Source organism: Cyclopterus lumpus, chromosome 1 (assembly GCF_009769545.1).
Source record: "Cyclopterus lumpus isolate fCycLum1 chromosome 1, fCycLum1.pri, whole genome shotgun sequence".
In the NCBI taxonomy this organism is placed as follows: domain Eukaryota; kingdom Metazoa; phylum Chordata; class Actinopteri; order Perciformes; family Cyclopteridae; genus Cyclopterus; species Cyclopterus lumpus.
In genome coordinates, this window is record NC_046966.1 from 27,036,037 (window position 1) to 27,062,581 (window position 26,545).

General features: G+C 42.3%; 1 protein-coding gene across 1 annotated transcript in view; it reads right to left on the minus strand.

Moving 5' to 3' along the window:
- capn1b (calpain 1, (mu/I) large subunit b) overlaps window positions 1–25,900 on the minus strand; it is a 32,978-nt gene extending 7,078 nt beyond the window's left edge. Inside the window, exons 1-20 of the mRNA XM_034531871.1 lie at window positions 25,661–25,900; window positions 24,501–24,570; window positions 23,433–23,551; window positions 23,026–23,159; window positions 21,953–22,121; window positions 21,777–21,860; window positions 21,600–21,685; window positions 21,451–21,525; window positions 21,214–21,374; window positions 20,326–20,495; window positions 7,993–8,004; window positions 7,704–7,915; window positions 7,588–7,627; window positions 6,963–7,028; window positions 6,829–6,886; window positions 6,678–6,742; window positions 6,212–6,280; window positions 5,456–5,534; window positions 5,265–5,378; window positions 4,222–4,280 (exon numbers count right to left, since the gene is read on the minus strand). Of these exons, the coding sequence (XP_034387762.1) occupies window positions 4,222–4,280; window positions 5,265–5,378; window positions 5,456–5,534; window positions 6,212–6,280; window positions 6,678–6,742; window positions 6,829–6,886; window positions 6,963–7,028; window positions 7,588–7,627; window positions 7,704–7,915; window positions 7,993–8,004; window positions 20,326–20,495; window positions 21,214–21,374; window positions 21,451–21,525; window positions 21,600–21,685; window positions 21,777–21,860; window positions 21,953–22,121; window positions 23,026–23,159; window positions 23,433–23,551; window positions 24,501–24,570; window positions 25,661–25,900 (2,082 nt within the window). The remainder of the gene's footprint in view (window positions 1–4,221; window positions 4,281–5,264; window positions 5,379–5,455; window positions 5,535–6,211; window positions 6,281–6,677; window positions 6,743–6,828; window positions 6,887–6,962; window positions 7,029–7,587; window positions 7,628–7,703; window positions 7,916–7,992; window positions 8,005–20,325; window positions 20,496–21,213; window positions 21,375–21,450; window positions 21,526–21,599; window positions 21,686–21,776; window positions 21,861–21,952; window positions 22,122–23,025; window positions 23,160–23,432; window positions 23,552–24,500; window positions 24,571–25,660) is intronic.
- Between the last annotated feature and the right edge of the window lie 645 nt (window positions 25,901–26,545).

The window sequence follows — 26,545 nt, forward strand, 5'->3', positions numbered from 1 at the left end:
TTGTTATATATGAATCATATTGTTATATATATTTAAATCATATTGTTATATTTAAATCATATTGTTATATATAAATCATATTGTTATATATGAATCATATTGTTATATATAAATCATATTGTTATATATGAATCATATTGTTATATATAAATCATATTGTTATATATGAATCATATTGTTATATATATATATGAATCATATTGTTATATATGAATCATATTGTTATATATAAATCATATTGTTATATTTAAATCATATTGCTATATATGAATCATATTGTTATATATAAATCATATTGTTATATTTAAATCATATTGTTATATATGAATCATATTGTTATATATGAATCATATTGTTATATATATATATATGAATCATATTGTTATATATGAATCATATTGTTATATATAAATCATATTGTTATATTTAAATCATATTGTTATATATGAATCATATTGTTATATATAAATCATATTGTTATATATATTTAAATCATATTGTTATACATGAATCATATTGTTATATATATATGAATCATATTGTTATATATGAATCATATTGTTATATATATATGAATCATATTGTTATATTTAAATCATATTGTTATATATATGAATCATATTGTTTTATATAAATCATATTGTTATATATATGAATCATATTGTTTTATATAAATCATATTGTTATATATGAATCATATTGTTATATATGAATCATATTGTTATATATAAATCATATTGTTATATATATATGAATCATATTGTTATATATAAATCATATTGTTATATATGAATCATATTGTTATATATGAATCATATTGTTATATATATATGAATCATATTGTTATATATATATGAATCATATTGTTATATATAAATCATATTGTTATATATATATAAATCATATTGTTATATATATATGAATCATATTGTTATATATAAATCATATTGTTATATATGAATCATATTGTTATATATATATATAAATCATATTGTTATATATATATGAATCATATTGTTATATATAAATCATATTGTTATATATGAATCATATTGTTATATATGAATCATATTGTTATATATGAATCATATTGTTATATATATGAATCATATTGTTATATATATATGAATCATATTGTTATATATGAATCATATTGTTATATATATATGAATCATATTGTTATATATAAATCATATTGTTGTATATAAATCATATTGTTATATATGAATCATATTGTTTTATATATTTAAATCATATTGTTATATATGAATCATATTGTTTTATATAAATCATATTGTTATATATGAATCATATTGTTATATATATATGAATCATATTGTTATATATATATGAATCATATTGTTATATATGAATCATATTGTTATATATATATGAATCATATTGTTATATATAAATCATATTGTTATATATAAATCATATTGTTATATATGAATCATATTGTTTTATATATTTAAATCATATTGTTATATATGAATCATATTGTTATATATAAATCATATTGTTATATATGAATCATATTGTTATATATATATGAATCATATTGTTATATATATATGAATCATATTGTTATATATGAATCATATTGTTATATATAAATCATATTGTTATATATAAATCATATTGTTATATATATTTAAATCATATTGTTATATATGAATCATATTGTTTTATATAAATCATATTGTTATATATGAATCATATTGTTTTATATAAATCATATTGTTATATATGAATCATATTGTTATATATGAATCATATTGTTATATATGAATTATATTGTTATATATATTTAAATCATATTGTTTTATATAAATCATATTGTTATATATATTTAAATCATATTGTTATATATGAATCATATTGTTATATATAAATCATATTGTTATATATATATGAATCATATTGTTATATATAAATCATATTGTTATATATATATGAATCATATTGTTATATATAAATCATATTGTTATATATATATATGAATCATATTGTTATATATGAATCATATTGTTATATATATATGAATCATATTGTTATATATAAATCATATTGTTATATATATATATGAATCATATTGTTATATATGAATCATATTGTTATATATAAATCATATTGTTTTATATAAATCATATTGTTATATATAAATCATATTGTTATATATATTTAAATCATATTGTTATATATGAATCATATTGTTATATATAAATCATATTGTTATATATAAATCATATTGTTTTATATAAATCATATTGTTATATATGAATCATATTGTTATATATAAATCATATTGTTATATATATATGAATCATATTGTTATATATAAATCATATTGTTATATATATATATGAATCATATTGTTATATATGAATCATATTGTTATATATAAATCATATTGTTTTATATAAATCATATTGTTATATATAAATCATATTGTTATATATATTTAAATCATATTGTTATATATGAATCATATTGTTATATATAAATCATATTGTTATATATAAATCATATTGTTTTATATAAATCATATTGTTATATATATATGAATCATATTGTTATATATGAATCATATTGTTATATATATATATATGAATCATATTGTTATATATATATGAATCATATTGTTATATATATGAATCATATTGTTTTATATAAATCATATTGTTATATATGAATCATATTGTTATATATAAATCATATTGTTATATATAAATCATATTGTTTTATATAAATCATATTTTTATATATAAATCATATTGTTATATATAAATCATATTGTTATATATGAATCATATTGTTATATATGAATCATATTGTTATATATATATGAATCATATTGTTATATATATATGAATCATATTGTTATATATATATGAATCATATTGTTATATATATGAATCATATTGTTATATATGAATCATATTGTTATATATGAATTATATTGTTATATATATTTAAATCATATTGTTTTATATAAATCATATTGTTATATATATTTAAATCATATTGTTATATATGAATCATATTGTTATATATAAATCATATTGTTATATATATATGAATCATATTGTTATATATAAATCATATTGTTTTATATAAATCATATTGTTATATATATTTAAATCATATTGTTATATATGAATCATATTGTTATATATAAATCATATTGTTATATATATATGAATCATATTGTTATATATAAATCATATTGTTATATATATATGAATCATATTGTTATATATAAATCATATTGTTATATATGAATCATATTGTTGTATATAAATCATATTGTTATATATGAATCATATTGTTATATATATAAATCATATTGTTATATATAAATCATATTGTTATATATATATGAATCATATTGTTTTATATAAATCATATTGTTATATATGAATCATATTGTTGTATATAAATCATATTGTTATATATAAATCATATTGTTATATATGAATCATATTGTTATATATAAATCATATTGTTATATATATATGAATCATATTGTTATATATAAATCATATTGTTATATATAAATCATATTGTTTTATATAAATCATATTGTTATATATGAATCATATTGTTTTATATAAATCATATTGTTATATATATATATGAATCATATTGTTATATATATGAATCATATTGTTTTATATAAATCATATTGTTATATATATTTAAATCATATTGTTATATATGAATCATATTGTTATATATAAATCATATTGTTATATATATTTAAATCATATTGTTTTATATAAATCATATTGTTATATATATTTAAATCATATTGTTATATATGAATCATATTGTTATATATAAATCATATTGTTATATATAAATCATATTGTTTTATATAAATCATATTGTTATATATAAATCATATTGTTATATATATATGAATCATATTGTTATATATGAATCATATTGTTATATATAAATCATATTGTTATATATATATAAATCATATTGTTATATATATATGAATCATATTGTTATATATAAATCATATTGTTATATATATATAAATCATATTGTTATATATAAATCATATTGTTTTATATAAATCATATTGTTATATATAAATCATATTGTTATATATATATAAATCATATTGTTATATATAAATCATATTGTTTCATATAAATCATATTGTTATCGTTATATATATGAAGATTTCCGGTTGTCGTCACAAACCTCGCCGATGTTCAGCTCCGCACTTCCGGTCCCGTCTCGGTCCAGCGCCTGGAACGCCTCTGAGAAACACCACAGAAGAAGAAACACAACGTGCTGCGTTCCAGTCACCTGGTAGAAAGCAGCACCATGATTACTGCAGTAAAAGTACCACAGTGTAGAAATACTCTGTTACAATTAAAAGTACCAACATATTGTTATCAGAATGTACTTCAAGTACTCATAATATGTTTTAATATATTGAACACATTGTGCATGTTTTCATACTATACTTTATGTTTACTCTGTAACTTTGCTCTGGGGATGAATACAGTATCTATCTATCTATAGTATTAATGTGATATTAAATATTCATGCGTTAATGAGTTCATATAATCTATAAAATACTTAATTATTTACTAGTTGTAAAGTAAAGCAGTAAAAGAACATTGTTTATTCTGAGTGGAGTATAAAGAACTCCAGTAAAGTTGAACGCAGCAGCACAGTGACCAGAGGGCCTTGAACGCAGCAGCAAGGTGAACAGAGGGCCTTGAACGCAGCAGCAAGGTGAACAGAGGGCCTTGAACGCAGCATCACAGTGACCAGAGGGCCTTGAACGCAGCAGCAAGGTGAACAGAGGGCCTTGAACGCAGCAGCAAGGTGAACAGAGGGCCTTGAACGCAGCAGCAAGGTGAACAGAGGGCCTTGAACGCAGCATCACAGTGACCAGAGGGCCTTGAACGCAGCAGCAAGGTGAACAGAGGGCCTTGAACGCAGCAGCACAGTGACCAGAGGGCCTTGAACGCAGCAGCACAGTGAACAGAGGGCCTTGAACGCAGCAGCACAGTGACCAGAGGGCCTTGAACGCAGCAGCAAGTGAACAGAGGGCCTTGAACGCAGCAGCACAGTGACCAGAGGGCCTTGAACGCAGCAGCACAGTGAACAGAGGGCCTTGAACGCAGCAGCACAGTGACCAGAGGGCCTTGAACGCAGCAGCAAGTGAACAGAGGGCCTTGAACGCAGCAGCACAGTGACCAGAGGGCCTTGAACGCAGCACAGGGACCTACTGAACATGGCCTCCAGTTTGACGAGGCAGCAGGTGAAGTTGTCGAAGTCAATGATCTCGTTGTCGGCGTATCGAGCGACCAGCATCTGATACAGCTTGTTGTTGAGTTTGAACCCTGAGGGCACCAGAGGTCAGAGGTCACCGGTTAGTTCAGATAATATGACCGTTAATGCCACGAGCGACAAGACTCACCGCCGTTTCCCAGCGCCAGGCGCATCTCGTAGGAACTCATGCAGCCGGATTTATCCAGATCGAACTCTCGGAAGATTCCCTGCAGACACAAGATTCAGATGGCAACTACCCGTTAGCTTTGTTAGCTCACATGTTATCCAGCGGCCCGATCCGTTCTGCTCATGTGCCAAACTGCCTACCCAGAATGCCTTGCAAGAAGACCAGCCCCTACTAAATGCTAATGTTAGCCTAGCTGTGATGCTAACGGTACTCTGGGTTGACTTTGCAACTTTTTCCTCAATAAATTCACTGCGAAAAATCAACTGTGTTGAGCAAATAGTTTTTAAGAAAATTTAAAATGTTTATAATAACGTTACAAAAATATAGGAATATGTAAAATAATCATTTATGTCTCAGTTGATTTTCATGTGTGAGTTTAAAAATGAAATATTATGTGAATTGTAGTTTTCCTTTAGCTTAGCATCATAGCTAGGCTAATATTAGCGTTAAGGGGCGGGTTCTCCCACAAAGCATGATGGGTCGGCGCTTCCGCACATGAGCAGAACTTGTTTATTTTATGTAATAATCCAGAATATAATGACATCATTCTATTGGCTGTTTGTGGAGGAACCAGTGATGACGACTTCCTGCCGGACTACAGAAACACGTTGGAATCGGTTATGTGAAATGCACCCTGGGAGTTGTGGTCTTCATAAGCAGATATGTTCTAACACATGTCCTCATGTTTAGTTCCACGTTCTTCACGAGGTTCCTCACCAGCCACTTCCTGATCTTGTTCCACAGAACCTGAAACTCCAGCAGACCGAGTCGAGCGCTGCCGTCCTTCTGAGCTCAAGTCAAGAAGAAGAAGTGATGAAGACGAGCAGCAGAACAAAGAGTTTAACGACAAATTACAGAACGTATCGGTGGCAGGTTCTACGACAAAGCCAGAAGAATGTCATGAATCCAGAGCTGCTGCTGTATTTTATGAAATAAAGTACTAGCAGAACCAGCAGAACTAACAGAATCAACAGAAGTAAAAGAACCACCAGAACCAGCAAAACTAACAGAACCAGCAGAACCACAAGAACTAACAAAACCAGCAGAACTAACAGAACCAACAGAAGTCCAAGAACCAGCAGAACCACCAGAAATAACACAACCAGCAGCACTAACAGAACCAGCAGAACTAACGGAACCATCAGAAGTAGCAGAACCAACAGAACCAGCAGGTGGAGGATACGTCCATAAGGCTGACCATGGCCCTGCAGGACTCCATACTGAAGCCATCCGTCTGAAGATCTCTGTCTGTAAACCACCACAGAAGAAGAAGTGACGTTAAACAGCGAGAACCAGTCACGTTTGTGGGATCCGTCAGAAGCATCAGAACCTACGTTTGGACACGACCCGGTTGAGGATGGTCCTGAGCTCTCTCACTGAGATCTCCATGTCCTGTTGAGAGGAGACAGGAGTTTGTAAATGTATTGTACATCTTTACAGCTTCAGGAAGAGATGATCCAGAACTCACGTCTCCAGACAGCTGAGCGAACATGGACCTGAAGGAGTCGTCAACGTCGTCCGCCGAGATCTCCTCCTGCAGAGAAGAAGGACAGCAAGGTCAAAGGTCATCCCGACACAAAGCCCTTTAATTATTACTGTGATTTAATATATGTCAACGTTTTGTCTGAATGTGCTTTATGGAAACAGACGATGAACAAGGAACTTCATATTCCTTTGAATATTGAACGGTTAAACGTAAACGTCGCTGCTCCTTCGTGTCCAAAGGAGTCAGCTGAGGTGGTTCATCTAGTCAGGATGCCTCCTGGACGCCTCCCATTAGAGGTTTTCCGGGCACGTCCAACTGGTAGGAGGCCCCGGGGAAGACCGAGGACACGCTGGAGGGATTATATCTCCCGGCTGGCCTCGGAACGCCTCGGGATCCCCCAGAATGAGCTGGAAAGTGTTGCGGGTGAGAGGGAAGCCTGGGTCGGCCTGCTGAACCTGCTGCCACCGCGACCCGACCCCGGATAAGAGATGATAATGGATGGATGGATGGATGGATGGATGGATGGATGGATGGATAAACGTAAACGTTTGTGTTGATTCTAAAGAGAGGGAAAGAAGATCATTTCTCTTATCGTTTCATTCCTCACCTCTTCTTCAAAGTCTGCCACCACGTCGTCGTCCATCTCCCTGCAGAGATGCCCAGCGTCAGAGGAAATCAATATTCAATACATCACTAGGATCCCAAAGGGTCCGACAGACTCACTCGGTCTCCGACTGTTTCTCGGTAAAGACCCTCAGAACGAAGTCGGCCTCCTTCGAGGGTTCGAAGGTCGACGGGACGATCAGGTACTCGCCCGGTGGGAGGCGGAGCCTGGCGCTCACCTCTCGCAGGTTGATGAAGGTCTCTGAGCGAGCGCAGGAGGACTGGCGCAGGAAGAAGTCCTTCTTCAGGTGGACGCTCGGACAGCCGCGGTGCTGCCGGACACACGGCGGCGCTACGTAAGACACAATGAGTGTGAAAGTGAAGGTTCTCGTGTTCTGAACTCACTCACCTCCTCGGGAATCTGAGAGGAAGAAACACAAAGAAGAAGAGTCACAAAACCGAAAGAGCGTCTCTGATAGCATGCTAACATGCTAAGGTGCTAATCATGGTTACAAACACATTACCAGCTGCTGGGAGGTTGTGTGGTTTAAAATGTAAATAACAGCAATAATAATAATAATGCTTTATATATAAAGCAAGTAAACAATACAGAGTCACACGACTCAAAGATAATGAACCTTTAAGACAAATGCATGAGATAAAAGCAACAAATATTGAGTAGAAGGCTAAGCTAACAGCTAAGGTACCACAGGGGTCAAAGGTCAGTGGTATACTGACCATGCAAAGCTTTGTATTACTGAACGTCTGTGAATGGAAGACTGGTATAAACAGTGGGAGATAGAAAAGGTTTCAGTTGTTTTATTTTTCAGTTTGTTTCAGGGTGTTTGAGGAGTCTCTACTGTGTTTGAGGTGGTCTCCACTGTGTTTGAGGGGTCTCTACTGTGTTTGAGGGGTCTCTACTGTGTTTAAGGTGGTCTCTACTGTGTTTGAGGTAGTCTCCACTGTGTTTGAGGGGGTCTCCACTGTGTATGAGGTGGTCTCCATTGTGTATGAGGGGGTTACTACTGTATTTGAGGGGTCTCTACTGTGTTTGAGGGGGTCTCCACTGTGTATGAGGGGGTTACTACTGTGTTTAAGGGGTCTCCACTGTGTTTGAGGTGGTCTCTACTGTGTATGAGGGGGTTACTACTGTGTTTGAGGGGTCTCCACTGTGTTTGAGGGGTCTCCACTGTGTTTGAGGTGGTCTCCACTGTGTTTGAGGGGTCTCCACTATGTTTGAGGTGGTCTCCACTGTGTTTGAGGTAGTCTCCACTGTGTTTGAGGGGTCTCCACTGTGTTTGAGGTGGTCTCCACTGTGTTTGAGGTGGTCTCCACTGTGTTTGAGGGGTCTCTACTGTGTTTGAGGTGGTCTCTACTGTGTTTGAGGTAGTCTCCACTGTGTTTGAGGGGGTCTCCACTGTGTTTGAGGTGGTCTCCACTGTGTATGAGGGGGTTACTACTGTGTTTAAGGGGTCTCCACTGTGTTTGAGGTGGTCTCTACTGTGTATGAGGGGGTTACTACTGTGTTTGAGGGGTCTCCACTGTGTTTGAGGGGTCTCCACTGTGTATGAGGGGGTCTCCACTGTGTTTGAGGTGGTCTCCACTGTGTTTGAGGTAGTCTCCACTGTGTTTGAGGGGTCTCCACTGTGTTTGAGGGGTCTCCACTGTGTTTGAGGTGGTCTCCACTGTGTATGAGGGGGTCTCCACTGTGTTTGAGGGGTCTCCACTGTGTTTGAGGTAGTCTCCACTGTGTTTGAGGTGGTCTCCACTGTGTATGAGGGGGTTACTACTGTGTTTGAGGTGGCCTCCACTGTGTTTGAGGTGGTCTCCACTGTGTATGAGGTGGTCTCTACTGTGTTTGAGGGGTCTCTACTGTGTTTGAGGTGGTCTCCACTGTGTGTGAGGTAGTCTCCACTGTGTTTGAGGTGGTCTCCACTGTGTTTGAAGGGGTCTCCACTGTGTTTGAGGTAGTCTCCACTGTGTTTGAGGGGTCTCCACTGTGTTTGAGGGGTCTCCACTGTGTATGAGGGGGTCTCCACTGTGTTTGAGGGGTCTCCACTGTGTTTGAGGTGGTCTCCACTGTGTTTGAGGTAGTCTCCACTGTGTTTGAGGTGTTCTCCACTGTGTATGAGGGGGTTACTACTGTGTTTGAGGTGGTCTCCACTGTGTTTGAGGTGGTCTCCACTGTGTATGAGGTGGTCTCTACTGTGTTTGAGGGGTCTCTACTGTGTTTGAGGTGGTCTCCACTGTGTGTGAGGTAGTCTCCACTGTGTTTGAGGTGGTCTCCACTGTGTTTGAAGGGGTCTCCACTGTGTTTGTGGTGGTCTCCACTGTGTATGAGGTGGTCTCTACTGTGTTTGAGGGGTCTCCACTGTGTTTGAGGTGGTCTCCACTGTGTATGAGGGGGTTACTACTGTGTTTGAGGTGGTCTCCACTGTGTATGAGGTGGTCTCCACTGTGTATGAGGGGGTTACTACTGTGTATGAGGTGGTCTCTACTGTGTTTGAGGTGGTCTCTACTGTGTTTGAGGTAGTCTCCACTGTGTTTGAGGGCGTCTCCACTGTTTATGAGGTGGTCTCCACTGTGTATGAGGGGGTTACTACTGTATTTGAGGGGTCTCTACTGTGTTTGAGGTGGTCTCCACTGTGTTTGAGGGGTCTCCACTGTGTTTGAGGGGGTTACTACTGTGTTTAAGGGGTCTCCACTGTGTTTGAGGTGGTCTCTACTGTGTATGAGGGGGTTACTACTGTGTTTGAGGGGTCTCCACTGTGTTTGAGGGGTCTCCACTGTGTTTGAGGTGGTCTCCACTGTGTTTGAGGTGGTCTCCACTGTGTGTGAGGTAGTCTCCACTGTGTTTGAGGTGGTCTCCACTGTGTATGAGGGGGTTACTACTGTGTTTGAGGGGTCTCTACTGTGTTTGAGGTGGTCTCCACTGTGTTTGAGGGCGTCTCCACTGTTTATGAGGTGGTCTCCACTGTGTATGAGGGGGTTACTACTGTATTTGAGGGGTCTCTACTGTGTTTGAGGTGGTCTCCACTGTGTTTGAGGTGGTCTCCACTGTGTATGAGGGGGTTACTACTGTGTTTGAGGGGTCTCTACTGTGTTTGAGGTGGTCTCTACTGTGTTTGAGGTAGTCTCCACTGTGTTTGAGGGGGTCTCCACTGTGTATGAGGGGGTTACTACTGTATTTGAGGGATCTCTACTGTGTTTGAGGGGGTCTCCACTGTGTATGAGGTGGTCTCCACTGTGTATGAGGTAGTCTCCACTGTGTTTGAGGTGGTCTCCACTGTGTATGAGGTAGTCTCCACTGTGTTTGAGGTGGTCTCCACTGTGTATGAGGGGGTTACTACTGTGTTTAAGGGGTCTCCACTGTGTTTGAGGTGGTCTCTACTGTGTATGAGGGGGTTACTACTGTGTTTGAGGGGTCTCCACTGTGTTTGAGGGGTCTCCACTGTGTATGAGGGGGTCTCCACTGTGTTTGAGGTGGTCTACACTGTGTATGAGGGGGTTACTACTGTGTTTGAGGGGTCTCTACTGTATTTGAGGGGTCTCTACTGTATTTGAGGGATCTCTACTGTGTTTGAGGGGGTCTCCACTGTGTATGAGGTGGTCTCCACTGTGTATGAGGTAGTCTCCACTGTGTTTGAGGTGGTCTCCACTGTGTATGAGGTAGTCTCCACTGTGTTTGAGGTGGTCTCCACTGTGTATGAGGGGGTTACTACTGTGTTTAAGGGGTCTCCACTGTGTTTGAGGTGGTCTCTACTGTGTATGAGGGGGTTACTACTGTGTTTGAGGGGTCTCCACTGTGTTTGAGGGGTCTCCACTGTGTATGAGGGGGTCTCCACTGTGTTTGAGGTGGTCTCCACTGTGTTTGAGGTGGTCTCCACTGTGTGTGAGGTAGTCTCCACTGTGTTTGAGGTGGTCTCCACTGTGTATGAGGGGGTTACTACTGTGTTTGAGGGGTCTCTACTGTGTTTGAGGTGGTCTCCACTGTGTTTGAGGGTGTCTCCACTGTGTTTGAGGTGGTCTCCACTGTGTTTGAGGGTGTCTCCACTGTGTTTGAGGTGGTCTCCACTGTGTATGAGGGGGTTACTACTGTGTTTGAGGGGTCTCTACTGTGTTTGAGGTGGTCTCCACTGTGTGTGAGGTAGTCTCCACTGTGTTTGAGGTGGTCTCTACTGTGTTTGAGGGGTCTCTACTGTGTTTGAGGTGGTCTCCACTGTGTATGAGGGGGTTACTACTGTGTTTGAGGTGGTCTCCACTGTGTATGAGGGGGTTACTACTGTGTATGAGGTGGTCTCTACTGTGTTTGAGGTGGTCTCTACTGTGTTTGAGGTGGTCTCCACTTTGTTTGAGGGCGTCTCCACTGTATTTGAGGGGTCTCCACTGTGTTTGAGGTGGTCTCCACTGTGTATGAGGGGGTTACTACTGTGTTTGAGGGGTCTCTACTGTGTTTGAGGTGGTCTCCACTGTGTTTGAGGGCGTCTCCACTGTTTATGAGGTGGTATCCACTGTGTATGAGGGGGTTACTACTGTATTTGAGGGGTATCCACTGTTTATGAGGTGGTCTCCACTGTGTATGAGGGGGTTACTACTGTATTTGAGGGGTCTCTACTGTGTTTGAGGTGGTCTCCACTGTGTTTGAGGGCGTCTCCACTGTTTATGAGGTGGTCTCCACTGTGTATGAGGGGGTTACTACTGTATTTGAGGGGTATCCACTGTGTATGAGGTGGTCTCCACTGTGTATGAGGGGGTTACTACTGTATTTGAGGGGTCTCCACTGTGTTTGAGGTGGTCTCCACTGTGTGTGAGGTAGTCTCCACTGTGTTTGAGGTGGTCTCCACTGTGTATGAGGGGGTTACTACTGTGTTTGAGGGGTCTCTACTGTGTTTGAGGTGGTCTCCACTGTGTTTGAGGGCGTCTCCACTGTTTATGAGGTGGTCTCCACTGTGTATGAGGGGGTTACTACTGTATTTGAGGGGTCTCTACTGTGTTTGAGGTGGTCTCCACTGTGTTTGAGGTGGTCTCCACTGTGTATGAGGGGGTTACTACTGTGTTTGAGGGGTCTCTACTGTGTTTGAGGTGGTCTCTACTGTGTTTGAGGTAGTCTCCACTGTGTTTGAGGGGGTCTCCACTGTGTATGAGGGGGTTACTACTGTATTTGAGGGATCTCTACTGTGTTTGAGGGGGTCTCCACTGTGTATGAGGTGGTCTCCACTGTGTATGAGGTAGTCTCCACTGTGTTTGAGGTGGTCTCCACTGTGTATGAGGTAGTCTCCACTGTGTTTGAGGTGGTCTCCACTGTGTATGAGGGGGTTACTACTGTGTTTAAGGGGTCTCCACTGTGTTTGAGGTGGTCTCTACTGTGTATGAGGGGGTTACTACTGTGTTTGAGGGGTCTCCACTGTGTTTGAGGGGTCTCCACTGTGTATGAGGGGGTCTCCACTGTGTTTGAGGTGGTCTACACTGTGTATGAGGGGGTTACTACTGTGTTTGAGGGGTCTCTACTGTATTTGAGGGGTCTCTACTGTATTTGAGGGATCTCTACTGTGTTTGAGGGGGTCTCCACTGTGTATGAGGTGGTCTCCACTGTGTATGAGGTAGTCTCCACTGTGTTTGAGGTGGTCTCCACTGTGTATGAGGTAGTCTCCACTGTGTTTGAGGTGGTCTCCACTGTGTATGAGGGGGTTACTACTGTGTTTAAGGGGTCTCCACTGTGTTTGAGGTGGTCTCTACTGTGTATGAGGGGGTTACTACTGTGTTTGAGGGGTCTCCACTGTGTTTGAGGGGTCTCCACTGTGTATGAGGGGGTCTCCACTGTGTTTGAGGTGGTCTCCACTGTGTTTGAGGTGGTCTCCACTGTGTGTGAGGTAGTCTCCACTGTGTTTGAGGTGGTCTCCACTGTGTATGAGGGGGTTACTACTGTGTTTGAGGGGTCTCTACTGTGTTTGAGGTGGTCTCCACTGTGTTTGAGGGTGTCTCCACTGTGTTTGAGGTGGTCTCCACTGTGTTTGAGGGTGTCTCCACTGTGTTTGAGGTGGTCTCCACTGTGTATGAGGGGGTTACTACTGTGTTTGAGGGGTCTCTACTGTGTTTGAGGTGGTCTCCACTGTGTGTGAGGTAGTCTCCACTGTGTTTGAGGTGGTCTCTACTGTGTTTGAGGGGTCTCTACTGTGTTTGAGGTGGTCTCCACTGTGTATGAGGGGGTTACTACTGTGTTTGAGGTGGTCTCCACTGTGTATGAGGGGGTTACTACTGTGTATGAGGTGGTCTCTACTGTGTTTGAGGTGGTCTCTACTGTGTTTGAGGTGGTCTCCACTTTGTTTGAGGGCGTCTCCACTGTATTTGAGGGGTCTCCACTGTGTTTGAGGTGGTCTCCACTGTGTATGAGGGGGTTACTACTGTGTTTGAGGGGTCTCTACTGTGTTTGAGGTGGTCTCCACTGTGTTTGAGGGCGTCTCCACTGTTTATGAGGTGGTATCCACTGTGTATGAGGGGGTTACTACTGTATTTGAGGGGTATCCACTGTTTATGAGGTGGTCTCCACTGTGTATGAGGGGGTTACTACTGTATTTGAGGGGTCTCTACTGTGTTTGAGGTGGTCTCCACTGTGTTTGAGGGCGTCTCCACTGTTTATGAGGTGGTCTCCACTGTGTATGAGGGGGTTACTACTGTATTTGAGGGGTATCCACTGTGTATGAGGTGGTCTCCACTGTGTATGAGGGGGTTACTACTGTATTTGAGGGGTCTCCACTGTGTTTGAGGTGGTCTCCACTGTGTGTGAGGTAGTCTCCACTGTGTTTGAGGTGGTCTCCACTGTGTATGAGGGGGTTACTACTGTATTTAAGGGGTCTCTACTGTGTTTGAGGTGGTCTCTACTGTGTTTGAGGTGGTCTCCACTGTGTTTGAGGGGGTCTCCACTGTGTATGAGGTGGTCTCCACTGTATTTGAGGGGTCTCTACTGTGTTTGAGGTGGTCTCCACTGTATTTGAGGGGTCTCTACTGTGTTTGAGGTGGTCTCCACTGTGTTTGAGGGGTCTCTACTGTGTTTGAGGGGGTCTCTACTGTGTTTGAGGTGGTCTCCACTGTGTTTGAGGTAGTCTCTACTGTGTTTGAGGGGTCTCTACTGTGTTTGAGGTGGTCTCCACTGTGTGTGAGGTAGTCTCAACTGTGTTTGAGGTGGTCTCCACTGTGTATGAGGGGGTTACTACTGTATTTGAGGGATCTCTACTGTGTTTAAGGGGGCCTCCACTGTGTATGAGGGGGTTACTACTGTATTTGAGGGGTCTCTACTGTGTTTGAGGGGTCTCTACTGTGTTTGAGGTGATCTCCACTGTGTTTGAGGGGTCTCTACTGTGTTTGAGGTGATCTCCACTGTGTTTGAGGTGGTCTCCACTGTGTATGAGGGGGTTACTACTGTGTTTGAGGTGGTCTCCACTGTGTTTGAGGTGGTCTCCACTGTGTGTGAGGTAGTCTCCACTGTGTTTGAGGTGGTCTCCACTGTGTATGAGGGGGTTACTACTGTGTTTGAGGGGTCTCTACTGTGTTTGAGGTGGTCTCCACTGTGTTTGAGGGTGTCTCCACTGTGTTTGAGGTGGTCTCCACTGTGTATGAGGGGGTTACTACTGTGTTTGAGGGGTCTCTACTGTGTTTGAGGTGGTCTCCACTGTGTGTGAGGTAGTCTCCACTGTGTTTGAGGTGGTCTCCACTGTGTATGAGGGGGTTACTACTGTGTTTGAGGGGTCTCTACTGTGTTTGAGGTGGTCTCCACTGTGTGTGAGGTAGTCTCCACTGTGTTTGAGGTGGTCTCTACTGTGTTTGAGGGGTCTCTACTGTGTTTGAGGTGGTCTCCACTGTGTATGAGGGGGTTACTACTGTGTTTGAGGTGGTCTCCACTGTGTATGAGGGGGTTACTACTGTGTATGAGGTGGTCTCTACTGTGTTTGAGGTGGTCTCCACTTTGTTTGAGGGCGTCTCCACTGTATTTGAGGGGTCTCCACTGTGTTTGAGGGGGTCTCCACTGTGTATGAGGGGGTTACTACTGTGTTTGAGGGGTCTCTACTGTGTTTGAGGTGGTCTCCACTGTGTTTGAGGGCGTCTCCACTGTTTATGAGGTGGTCTCCACTGTGTATGAGGGGGTTACTACTGTATTTGAGGGGTATCCACTGTTTATGAGGTGGTCTCCACTGTGTATGAGGGGGTTACTACTGTATTTGAGGGGTCTCTACTGTGTTTGAGGTGGTCTCCACTGTGTTTGAGGGCGTCTCCACTGTTTATGAGGTGGTCTCCACTGTGTATGAGGGGGTTACTACTGTATTTGAGGGGTATCCACTGTGTATGAGGTGGTCTCCACTGTGTATGAGGGGGTTACTACTGTATTTGAGGGGTCTCTACTGTGTTTGAGGTGGTCTCCACTGTGTGTGAGGTAGTCTCCACTGTGTTTGAGGTGGTCTCCACTGTGTATGAGGGGGTTACTACTGTATTTGAGGGGTCTCTACTGTGTTTGAGGGGGTCTCCACTGTGTATGAGGGGGTTACTACTGTATTTGAGGGGTCTCTACTGTGTTTGAGGTGGTCTCTACTGTGTTTGAGGTGGTCTCCACTGTGTTTGAGGGGGTCTCCACTGTGTATGAGGTGGTCTCCACTGTGTATGAGGGGGTTACTACTGTATTTGAGGGGTCTCTACTGTGTTTGAGGTGGTCTCCACTGTATTTGAGGGGTCTCTACTGTGTTTGAGGTGGTCTCCACTGTGTTTGAGGTGGTCTCCACTGTATTTGAGGGGTCTCTACTGTGTTTGAGGGGGTCTCCACTGTGTTTGAGGGGTCTCTACTGTGTTTGAGGTGATCTCCACTGTGTTTGAGGGGTCTCTACTGTGTTTGAGGTGATCTCCACTGTGTATGAGGGGGTTACTACTGTGTTTGAGGTGGTCTCCACTGTGTTTGAGGTGGTCTCCACTGTGTATGAGGGGGTTACTACTGTGTATGAGGGGGTTACTACTGTGTTTGAGGTGGTCTCCATTGTGTTTGAGGTGGTCTCCACTGTGTATGAGGGGGTTACTACTGTGTTTGAGGTGGTCTCCACTGTGTTTGAGGGGTCTCTACTGTGTATGAGGTGATCTCCACTGTGTTTGAGGTAGTCTCCAATGTGTATGAGGGGGCCTCCACTGTGTATGAGGGGGTTACTACTGTGTTTGAGGGGTCTCTACTGTGTTTGAGGGGGTCTCCACTGTGTTTGAGGTAGTCTCCAATGTGTTTGAGGGATCTCCACTGTGTTTGAGGTGGTCTCCACTGTGTATGAGGGGGTTACTACTGTATTTGAGGGGTCTCTACTGTGTTTGAGGGGGTCTCCACTGTGTTTGAGGTAGTCTCCAATGTGTTTGAGGGATCTCCACTGTGTTTGAGGTGGTCTCCACTGTGTATGAGGGGGTTACTACTGTGTTTGAGGTGGTCTCCACTGTGTTTGAGGTGGTCTCCACTGTGTATGAGGGGGTTACTACTGTGTATGAGGGGGTTACTACTGTGTTTGAGGTGGTCTCCACTGTGTTTGAGGTGGTCTCCACTGTGTATGAGGGGGTTACTACTGTGTTTGAGGGGGTCTCTACTGTGTTTGAGGTGGTCTCTACTGTGTTTGAGGTAGTCTCCACTGTGTTTGAGGGCGTCTCCACTGTTTATGAGGTGGTCTCCACTGTGTATGAGGGGGTTACTACTGTGTTTGAGGTGGTCTCCACTGTGTTTGAGTTAGTCTCCACTGTGTTTGAGGGCGTCTCCACTGTTTATGAGGTGGTCTCCACTGTGTATGAGGGGGTTACTACTGTGTTTGAGGTGGTCTCCACTGTGTTTGAGGTGGTCTCCACTGTGTATGAGGGGGTTACTACTGTGTATGAGGGGGTTACTACTGTGTTTGAGGTGGTCTCCACTGTGTTTGAGGTGGTCTCCACTGTGTATGAGGGGGTTACTACTGTATTTGAGGGGTCTCTACTGTGTTTGAGGGGGTCTCCACTGTGTTTGAGGTGGTCTCCACTGTGTATGAGGGGGTTACTACTGTGTTTGAGGTGGTCTCCACTGTGTTTGAGGGCTCTCTACTGTGTTTGAGGTGGTCTCCACTGTGTTTGAGGGCTCTCTACTGTGTTTGAGGTGGTCTCCACTGTGTTTGAGGGCTCTCTACTGTGTTTGAGGTGATCTCCACTGTGTTTGAGGTGGTCTCCACTGTGTATGAGGGGGTTACTACTGTGTTTGAGGTGGTCTCCACTGTGTTTGAGGTAGTCTCCACTGTGTTTGAGGGGTCTCTACTGTGTTTGAGGTGATCTCCACTGTGTTTGAGGTGGTTACTACTGTGTTTGAGGTGATCTCCACTGTGTTTGAGGTGGTCTCCACTGTGTATGAGGGGGCCTCCACTGTGTATGAGGGGGTTACTACTGTATTTGAGGGGTCTCTACTGTGTTTGAGGGGGTCTCCACTGTGTTTGAGGTAGTCTCCACTGTGTTTGAGAGGTCTCTACTGTGTTTGAGGTGATCTCCACTGTGTTTGAGGTGGTCTCCACTGTGTATGAGGGGGTTACTACTGTGTTTGAGGTGGTCTCCACTGTGTTTGAGGGGTCTCTACTGTGTTTGAGGTGATCTCCACTGTGTTTGAGGTGGTCTCCACTGTGTATGAGGGGGTTACTACTGTGTTTGAGGTGGTCTCCACTGTGTTTGAGGTGGTCTCCACTGTGTATGAGGGGGTTACTACTGTGTATGAGGGGGTTACTACTGTGTTTGAGGGGTCTCCACTGTGTTTGAGGTGGTCTCCACTGTGTATGAGGGGGTTACTACTGTGTATGAGGGGGTTACTACTGTGTTTGAGGTGGTCTCCACTGTGTTTGAGGTGGTCTCCACTGTGTATGAGGGGGTTACTACTGTGTTTGAGGGGTCTCTACTGTGTTTGAGGTGGTCTCTACTGTGTATGAGGGGGTTACTACTGTGTTTGAGGTGGTCTCTACTGTTTTTGAGGTGGTTACTACTATGTTTGAGGGGGTCTCTACTGTGTTTGAGGGGGTCTCTATTGTCTTTGAGGTGGTTACTACTGTGTTTGAGGGGTCTCTACTGTGTTTGAGGGGGTCTCTACTGTGTATGAGGGGGTCTTAGTGTGTTTGAGGGGGTTACTACTGTGTTTGAGGTGGTCTCCACTGTGTTTGAGGTGGTCTCCACTGTGTTTGAGGGGGTCTCTACTGTGTATGAGGGGGTCTTAGTGTGTTTGAGGTGGTCTCCACTGTGTATGAGGGGGTTACTACTGTGTTTGAGGTGGTCTCCACTGTGTTTGAGGTGGTCTCCACTGTGTATGAGGGGGTTACTACTGTGTTTGAGGTGGTCTCCACTGTGTTTGAGGTGGTCTCTACTGTGTTTGAGGTGATCTCCACTGTGTATGAGGGGGTTACTACTGTGTTTGAGGTGGTCTCCACTGTGTTTGAGGTAGTCTCCACTGTGTTTGAGGGGTCTCTACTGTGTTTGAGGTGATCTCCACTGTGTTTGAGGTGGTCTCCACTGTGTATGAGGGGGTTACTACTGTGTTTGAGGGGTCTCTACTGTGTTTGAGGGGGTCTCCACTGTGTATGAGGGGGTTACTACTGTATTTGAGGGGTCTCTACTGTGTATGAGGGGGTTACTACTGTGTTTGAGGGGTCTCTACTGTGTTTGAGGTAGTCTCCACTGTGTTTGAGGGGTCTCTACTGTGTTTGAGGTGATCTCCACTGTGTTTGAGGTGGTCTCCACTGTGTATGAGGGGGTTACTACTGTGTTTGAGGTGGTCTCCACTGTGTTTGAGGGGTCTCTACTGTGTTTGAGGTGATCTCCACTGTGTTTGAGGTGGTCTCCACTGTGTATGAGGGGGTTACTACTGTGTTTGAGGTGGTCTCCACTGTGTTTGAGGTGGTCTCCACTGTGTATGAGGGGGTTACTACTGTTTATGAGGGGGTTACTACTGTGTTTGAGGGGTCTCCACTGTGTTTGAGGTGGTCTCCACTGTGTATGAGGGGGTTACTACTGTGTATGAGGGGGTTACTACTGTGTTTGAGGTGGTCTCCACTGTGTTTGAGGTGGTCTCCACTGTGTATGAGGGGGTTACTACTGTATTTGAGGGGTCTCTACTGTATTTGAGGGGTCTCTACTGTGTTTGAGGGGGCCTCCACTGTGTAAGAGGGGGTTACTACTGTATTTGAGGGGTCTCTACTGTGTTTGAGGGGGTCTCCACTGTGTTTGAGGTGGTCTCCACTGTGTACGAGGGGGTTACTACTGTGTTTGAGGGGTCTCTACTGTGTTTGAGGTGGTCTCTACTGTGTTTGAGGTGGTCTCTACTGTGTTTGAGGTAGTCTCCACTGTGTTTGAGGTGGTCTCCACTGTGTTTGAGGGGTCTCTACTGTGTTTGAGGGGTCTCTACTGTGTATGAGGTGGTCTCTACTGTGTTTGAGGTGGTCTCTACTGTGTTTGAGGGGGTTACTACTGTGTATGAGGTAGTCTCTACTGTGTTTGAAGGGGTCTCTACTATGTTTGAGGGGTCTCTACTGTATTTGAGGGGTCTCTACTATGTATGAGGTGGTCTCTACTGTGTTTGAGGGGGTCTCTAATGTGTATGAGGTAGTCTCTACTGTGTTTGAGGGGTCTCTACTGTGTATGAGGTGGTCTCTACTGTGTTTGAGGTGGTCTCTACTGTGTTTGAAGGGTCTCTACTATGTTTGAGGGGGTCGCCAGAGAGCGCTCTTTGACCTCTGACCTCATAGATGGCGAAGCCGATGGTGTGCACGTCCTGGCCGTGGTGGCGGTAGCGCCGGCGGTCTTTCTGCATCAGAGCCACCAGGAAGCTGCAGGTAGCCTCGTCGTCCTCGGGATCGTCGTCCTCCTCCAGCAGGGAGATCTTATACTGAGGGTTGATCCAAAACGTGTCTGCAAAAAGGCAGCCACAGCCAGTGCATCATGGGATATGTAGTTTTCATAACAAAGGCCTGAACACATTTACATGAAGAAACAAAGTTTTAGATAATAATGTCTTCTCCTTAGACGCAAACGGATCACATTTGTTTATCTGGTCTGTGGTGTAGTGGGGATGTGACTGGGAGACCTGTGTTTACATTTAATTTACACGACGTGGTCTAGACTTCACGTAGAGACACATGATGCATGTATATGTTCACATTGTCACAGCGCCACCTAGTGGCTCAACTGGACTTGAATTTCAACTGGACGAATCTCCCCCAAACTTGTCGTGCTTGTTACAAGTCACGCCTGAGGATATCGAACGGGTCCCGCCGGCACCCTCGAATGGCGCGAATGAGCGAGGACCCGTTCATTGCTGCTCACAGCTTTAATTATAATTATATTTATATTATTCAATTCAATTCAGTTTATTTTGTACAGCCCAATATCACAAATTAAGAATTTGCCTCAGAGAAATTTACAATCTGTACACATACGACATCCCTGACCTTTGACCTCACATCAGATCAGGAAAAACTCCCCAAAAATAACCTTTGACAGGGAAAAAAGGGAAGAACCCTTCAGGAGAGCAACAGAGGAGGATCCCTCTCCCCGGATGGACAGATGAATAGATGTCATGTGAGCTAATTAATAATGGTTAATAAAGGGTTATTATGAGTGTCCTCACTGGGGTGGTTCCTGCAGCCTCCGGCAGTGCTTCCTCTCCTCCAGCTGCCCTCAAACAGCGCCGTGGTCCAGAACCTGGTGGAGTCCTGACTGAGGGCGTCCGGGGTCAGGTTACAGATCTCCAGCCGGGAGAACTGACGCAGAAACTCCTGGAAAGACATCCTGACAGACAGACGGATATTTACTGTCTTCCTCCTGTCAGTCCACTCTCACGATGACCTTCACGCCACTAACCTACCAGAACTCTCCGTCCTCCATCTTACAGAGCAGCTCGTTTTTCTCTGCCGAGTCGATGGAGCTCCACTCCGATGAGCTGGAACACAAAAGGCGAGAGTTTAAAAACACAGACGACCCGTTTTGTCCCGGGAAGAGTTTGAGAGCACTGACTTGTCGCTCCAGGCTCCGGTCCACTCCACCTGACCCCAGGGGTTCCTGATCCGGATCAGGCGTTCCTGCCGGCCGCGGTAATCCACCTGCAGACGACAGGAAGACAAACATCCAGAGTCTGACACGGAGACCTGATGCTGATGCGGGTCAGTGCTGATGTGACTAAGGTGAGCTCACCTGTTGGAGTCCGGTCACAGAGTAGGCGTGGCCTTTCACCAGCTTCTTGAAGGTCACCGCCTCAACGTCCAAAGAACTGGTGATCTGAGGAGACACACATTCAGATATTTTAATAATCATCCAATCTGTGACAAACTCAACACCACACAGGAGAGGAAGTTCTGAGTGTGACTGACGTCTATGGAGCAACCCAGCAGGGATTCTCTCTCCAGAGCTTTACTGATGATACGATGAAGATCTCTGGGAGCTTTCTTCAGCTCGTACATTTCCGACACTCCGCCGGTAAAGTCCTCAAAACCCTCAGTGGTGCTGCCTCCAGACAGAGCCTCATAGGAGCCATTCAGCCTGAACACACGCAGTAAACACGCAGTAAACACGCAGTAAACACTCAGTAAACACAAAGTAAACACAAAGTAAACACGCAGTAAACACGCAGTAAACATGCAGTAAATACTCAGTAAACACTCAGTAAACACGCAGTAAACACTCAGTAAACACTCAGTAAACACACAGTAAACATGCAGTAAAGACGCAGTAAACACACAGTAAACATGCAGTAAACACGCAGTAAACACGCAGTAAACACTCAGTAAACACGCAGTAAACACGCAGTAAACACTCAGTAAACACACAGTAAACATGCAGTAAACACTCAGTAAACATGCAGTAAACATGCAGTAAACACTCAGTAAACACTCAGTAAACATGCAGTAAACACTCAGTAAACATGCAGTAAACATGCAGTAAACACTCAGTAAACACTCAGTAAACACGCAGTAAACATGCAGTAAACACTCAGTAAACACTCAGTAAACACGCAGTAAACACGCAGTAAACACTACATTAAACACTCAGTAAACACAAAGTAAACACTCAGTAAACATGCAGTAAACACTCAGTAAACATGCAGTAAACATGCAGTAAACACTCAGTAAACACTCAGTAAACACGCAGTAAACATGCAGTAAACACTCAGTAAACACTCAGTAAACACGCAGTAAACACTACATTAAACACTCAGTAAACACGCAGTAAACACAAAGTAAACACTCAGTAAACACGCAGTAAATAAAGATTAAACACACAGTTAACACACAGTAAACACAAAGTGTAAACCAACAGTAAAGACTCAATATATATATATACATAATATATATATATATATGTATATATATATATATAATATATAATGTATATATATATATAATATATATATGTATATATATATTATAATAGATATATATCTTACTTGGCGTAGGCCTTCTCCAGCAGGGCGCTCCAGTACTCGCTGCCTTCAGCCGAGTGGACGAACAGCAGCTCTCCGTCTTTGACTGGCAGGCGGTCGTCGATCACCACGTCCACCCACTCACCGTACTGCCAGAACTGAGACCAGATGGAAGAGGGAGATTTAAATCCATGGAAATGTAAAACCTCAGAGGATCTGAGAGAGACGCTCAGGGAGAAGTGAGCCAATCAGAAACAGATAATCAATACAAATGATCAGGAAGAATAATATGTCAAGTGGTTCTTATTAAAGTCACTGCCATCTCTAAATCATCGCTCTCTACTTTTCATAACCAAAACACAAACTCCTAAGTTCCACTTGAAAGTACAAACAGGTGAGTGGGTGTGGCCTCTGAACAGGTGGATTCTCACCTGGAAGTGGAAGATGCCGGCGTATTCGGGGTTGAAGTTCTGACCGTGAGGAACAACTCGATGCAGCAGCCGGTCGTTCAGAGTCAGAGACCCGATAGCAGCGAGCAGCCAGCAGTCTCCTGTTAATACAGATGTACAGACACACTTCAACTACCTTCAGAACCAGAGTCAATACAGATGTACAGACACACTTCAACTACCTTCAGAACCAGAGTCAATACAGATGTACAGACACACTTCAACTACCTTCAGAACCAGAGTCAATACAGATGTACAGACACACTTCAACTACCTTCAGAACCAGAGTCAATACAGATGTACAGACACACTTCAACTACCTTCAGAACCAGAGTCAATACAGATGTACAGACACACTTCAACTACCTTCAGAACCAGAGTCAATACAGATGTACAGACACACTTCAACCAGACCTGATCTAGAGCTGAACCAGACCTGAACCAGACCTGATCCAGAGATGTTCCAGAGCTGAACCAGACCTGAACCACACCTGAACCAGACCTTCAGTTCAGGTCTGCTTTCTGTCCCCTGTGTCCACACTAAACCTGGAGAAGCAGCATTCAGTGTTCATGCTCCACATGAGCTGAATCTCTTGGTTCTGATGAATGAGGACTTTGGTTCCCTGCACTCTAACTGTGGTTCTCTGTATTGATCTGATGAACCTACATTCTGAGAGTGAGCAGATGTGACATCACGAGATGATCAGGCCCCTCATTCAGGAGAAGATGTGTTTCCAGGAAGCGTTGTTAAGTGAACATCAGCTGACTCCATTGTTCTAAAGAAGCACTCTGACGGTCTGTTGGGACGACACACTAATGCTAAGCTAACATCAACAACAACATGATGCTGCTAATGTTTCCGGCTAATGGAGTTTCCAGCCATTCAATCAATAAAATGATCATTACGAGGTCAGAGCTGATGGACTGAGTGCTGCCTTCAGGTTTGTTTACTCTCTGACTCACAGTCAGCTGGTCGTCAGGGAAGTTCCCTTCAAACCACAGCCACACAAACTGTCACATGACCACATGTCATGTGACCAGGGGACTCACCCAGCGCTCCCTGACAGATGTCTGTCCTGGTGGCTCCGCCCACAATGAACTGGGGGTTCTCTGTCAGATCCTGAAACAACCAATCAGAAGACATGTTCGAAAGAACTGCCCCTCACTGGAATGTAGACTAGAGCATCATCACCATCATCATTATCATCATCATCATCATCATCATCATCACCATCATCACCATCATCATTATCATCATCATCATCATTATCACCATCATCACCATCATCACCATCATCACCATCATCACCATCATCATCATCACCATCATCACCATCACCATCATCACCATCATCACCATCATCATTATCATCATCATCATCATTATCACCATCATCATCACCATCATCATCACCATCATCATCATCATCACCATCATCATCATCATCACCACCATCATCATCATCATCATTATCATCATCATCATCATTATCACCATCATCATCATCACCATCATCATCATCACCATCATCACCATCATCACCATCATCATCACCATCATCATTATCATCATCATCATCATTATCACCATCATCATCATCACCATCATCATTATCATCACCATCATCATCATCATCATCATCACCATCACCATCATCATCATCATCATCATCACCATCATCACCACCATCATCATCATCACCATCATCATCATCATCATCATCACCATCATAATCTAAAAACATATCTTGTGTGGTTGATAATAATAAAGGTTATTTATATTATACATATCAAAACGAGTAGTGATGTATTTCATAGTCAGATGTAAAAAGAACAAAGGATGCAGCTACACACATATTTCTACATAAATATATATTTATAAACACATATGACTAAATCCGAACACAGACAAAAAAACACACAGACACACACACACACACACACACACACACACTGCCCTGAGGACCCGAGTGAAGACAGAAGAACGGACTCAACGTAACATACTGACCTCCACTTTTGAGAGTTAGTCAATTTATTATTTATTATTTATTATTTATTATTATATGAGTTATCTGTCTGGTTAATCTTCACTTCCTGCCACAAACAGGAAGCAGCGCCTGGTTCTGCCAATCACAGGCCTTACACAGTGTTTAGTAGGGCCCTGTATCGTGTCTTACTGTATCATGGACAGAATCAGTTTGGGTTCTTACAGTTGGTCTCTTCCACTCCACCCCTCTGGTTTTGGGGGTAAACGGTCCGAGTTCCTTGAAGCCCAGTGAGGCCGGTTCTGCGGGGAACATTGGGTCCTGGAACAGGGATCCGTTCTGCTGACAGTCCTCCTTCAGTGCCTGGAAGTCCTGGTTCAGGTATTGTACAGACAGCTGTAGCGAGCCCAGACCTCCAGCCCTCTGCCGGTCCTTCTGGATCCGCCCGGAAACGCCTCCAAACATACTGTCCCACAACAAACATCTCCACTATTATGGGATGGACTGGGGTTCATCGTTCATGCTCCCCTCAGGATGAATTATAACTTTTCACCAGGTCAACGATGTAACAAATACCAAAGCGTGTGAGCATGCTAACACCTGGTAGCATGTTAACACCTGGTATATGTTATCACCATGTTAGCATGCTAACACCTGGTATACTTTATCAGCATGTTAGCATGCTAACACCTGGTATACTTTATCACCATGTTAGCATGCTAACACCTGGTATATGTTATCACCATGTTAGCATGCTAACACCTGGTATACTTTATCAGCATGTTAGCATGCTAACACCTGGTATACTTTATCACCATGTTAGCATGCTAACACCTGGTATACTTTATCAGCATGGTAGCACCCTAACGCCTGGTAGACATTATCAGCATGATAGCATGCTAACACCTAGTAAACAGTGATTGCATTGCTAACAGCTGGTACACATTATCAGCATGTTAGCATGCTAACACCTAAACATTGATGCTAGCAGTTAGCATTTGTCTCAGCACAGACTGAAGACTTTCCATCAGATCAGAGAGATACATATAAACATGCAACAACGATGTAACAAGTCCAAATAAAGCATGTGAGCAGGCAATTTAGCATGCT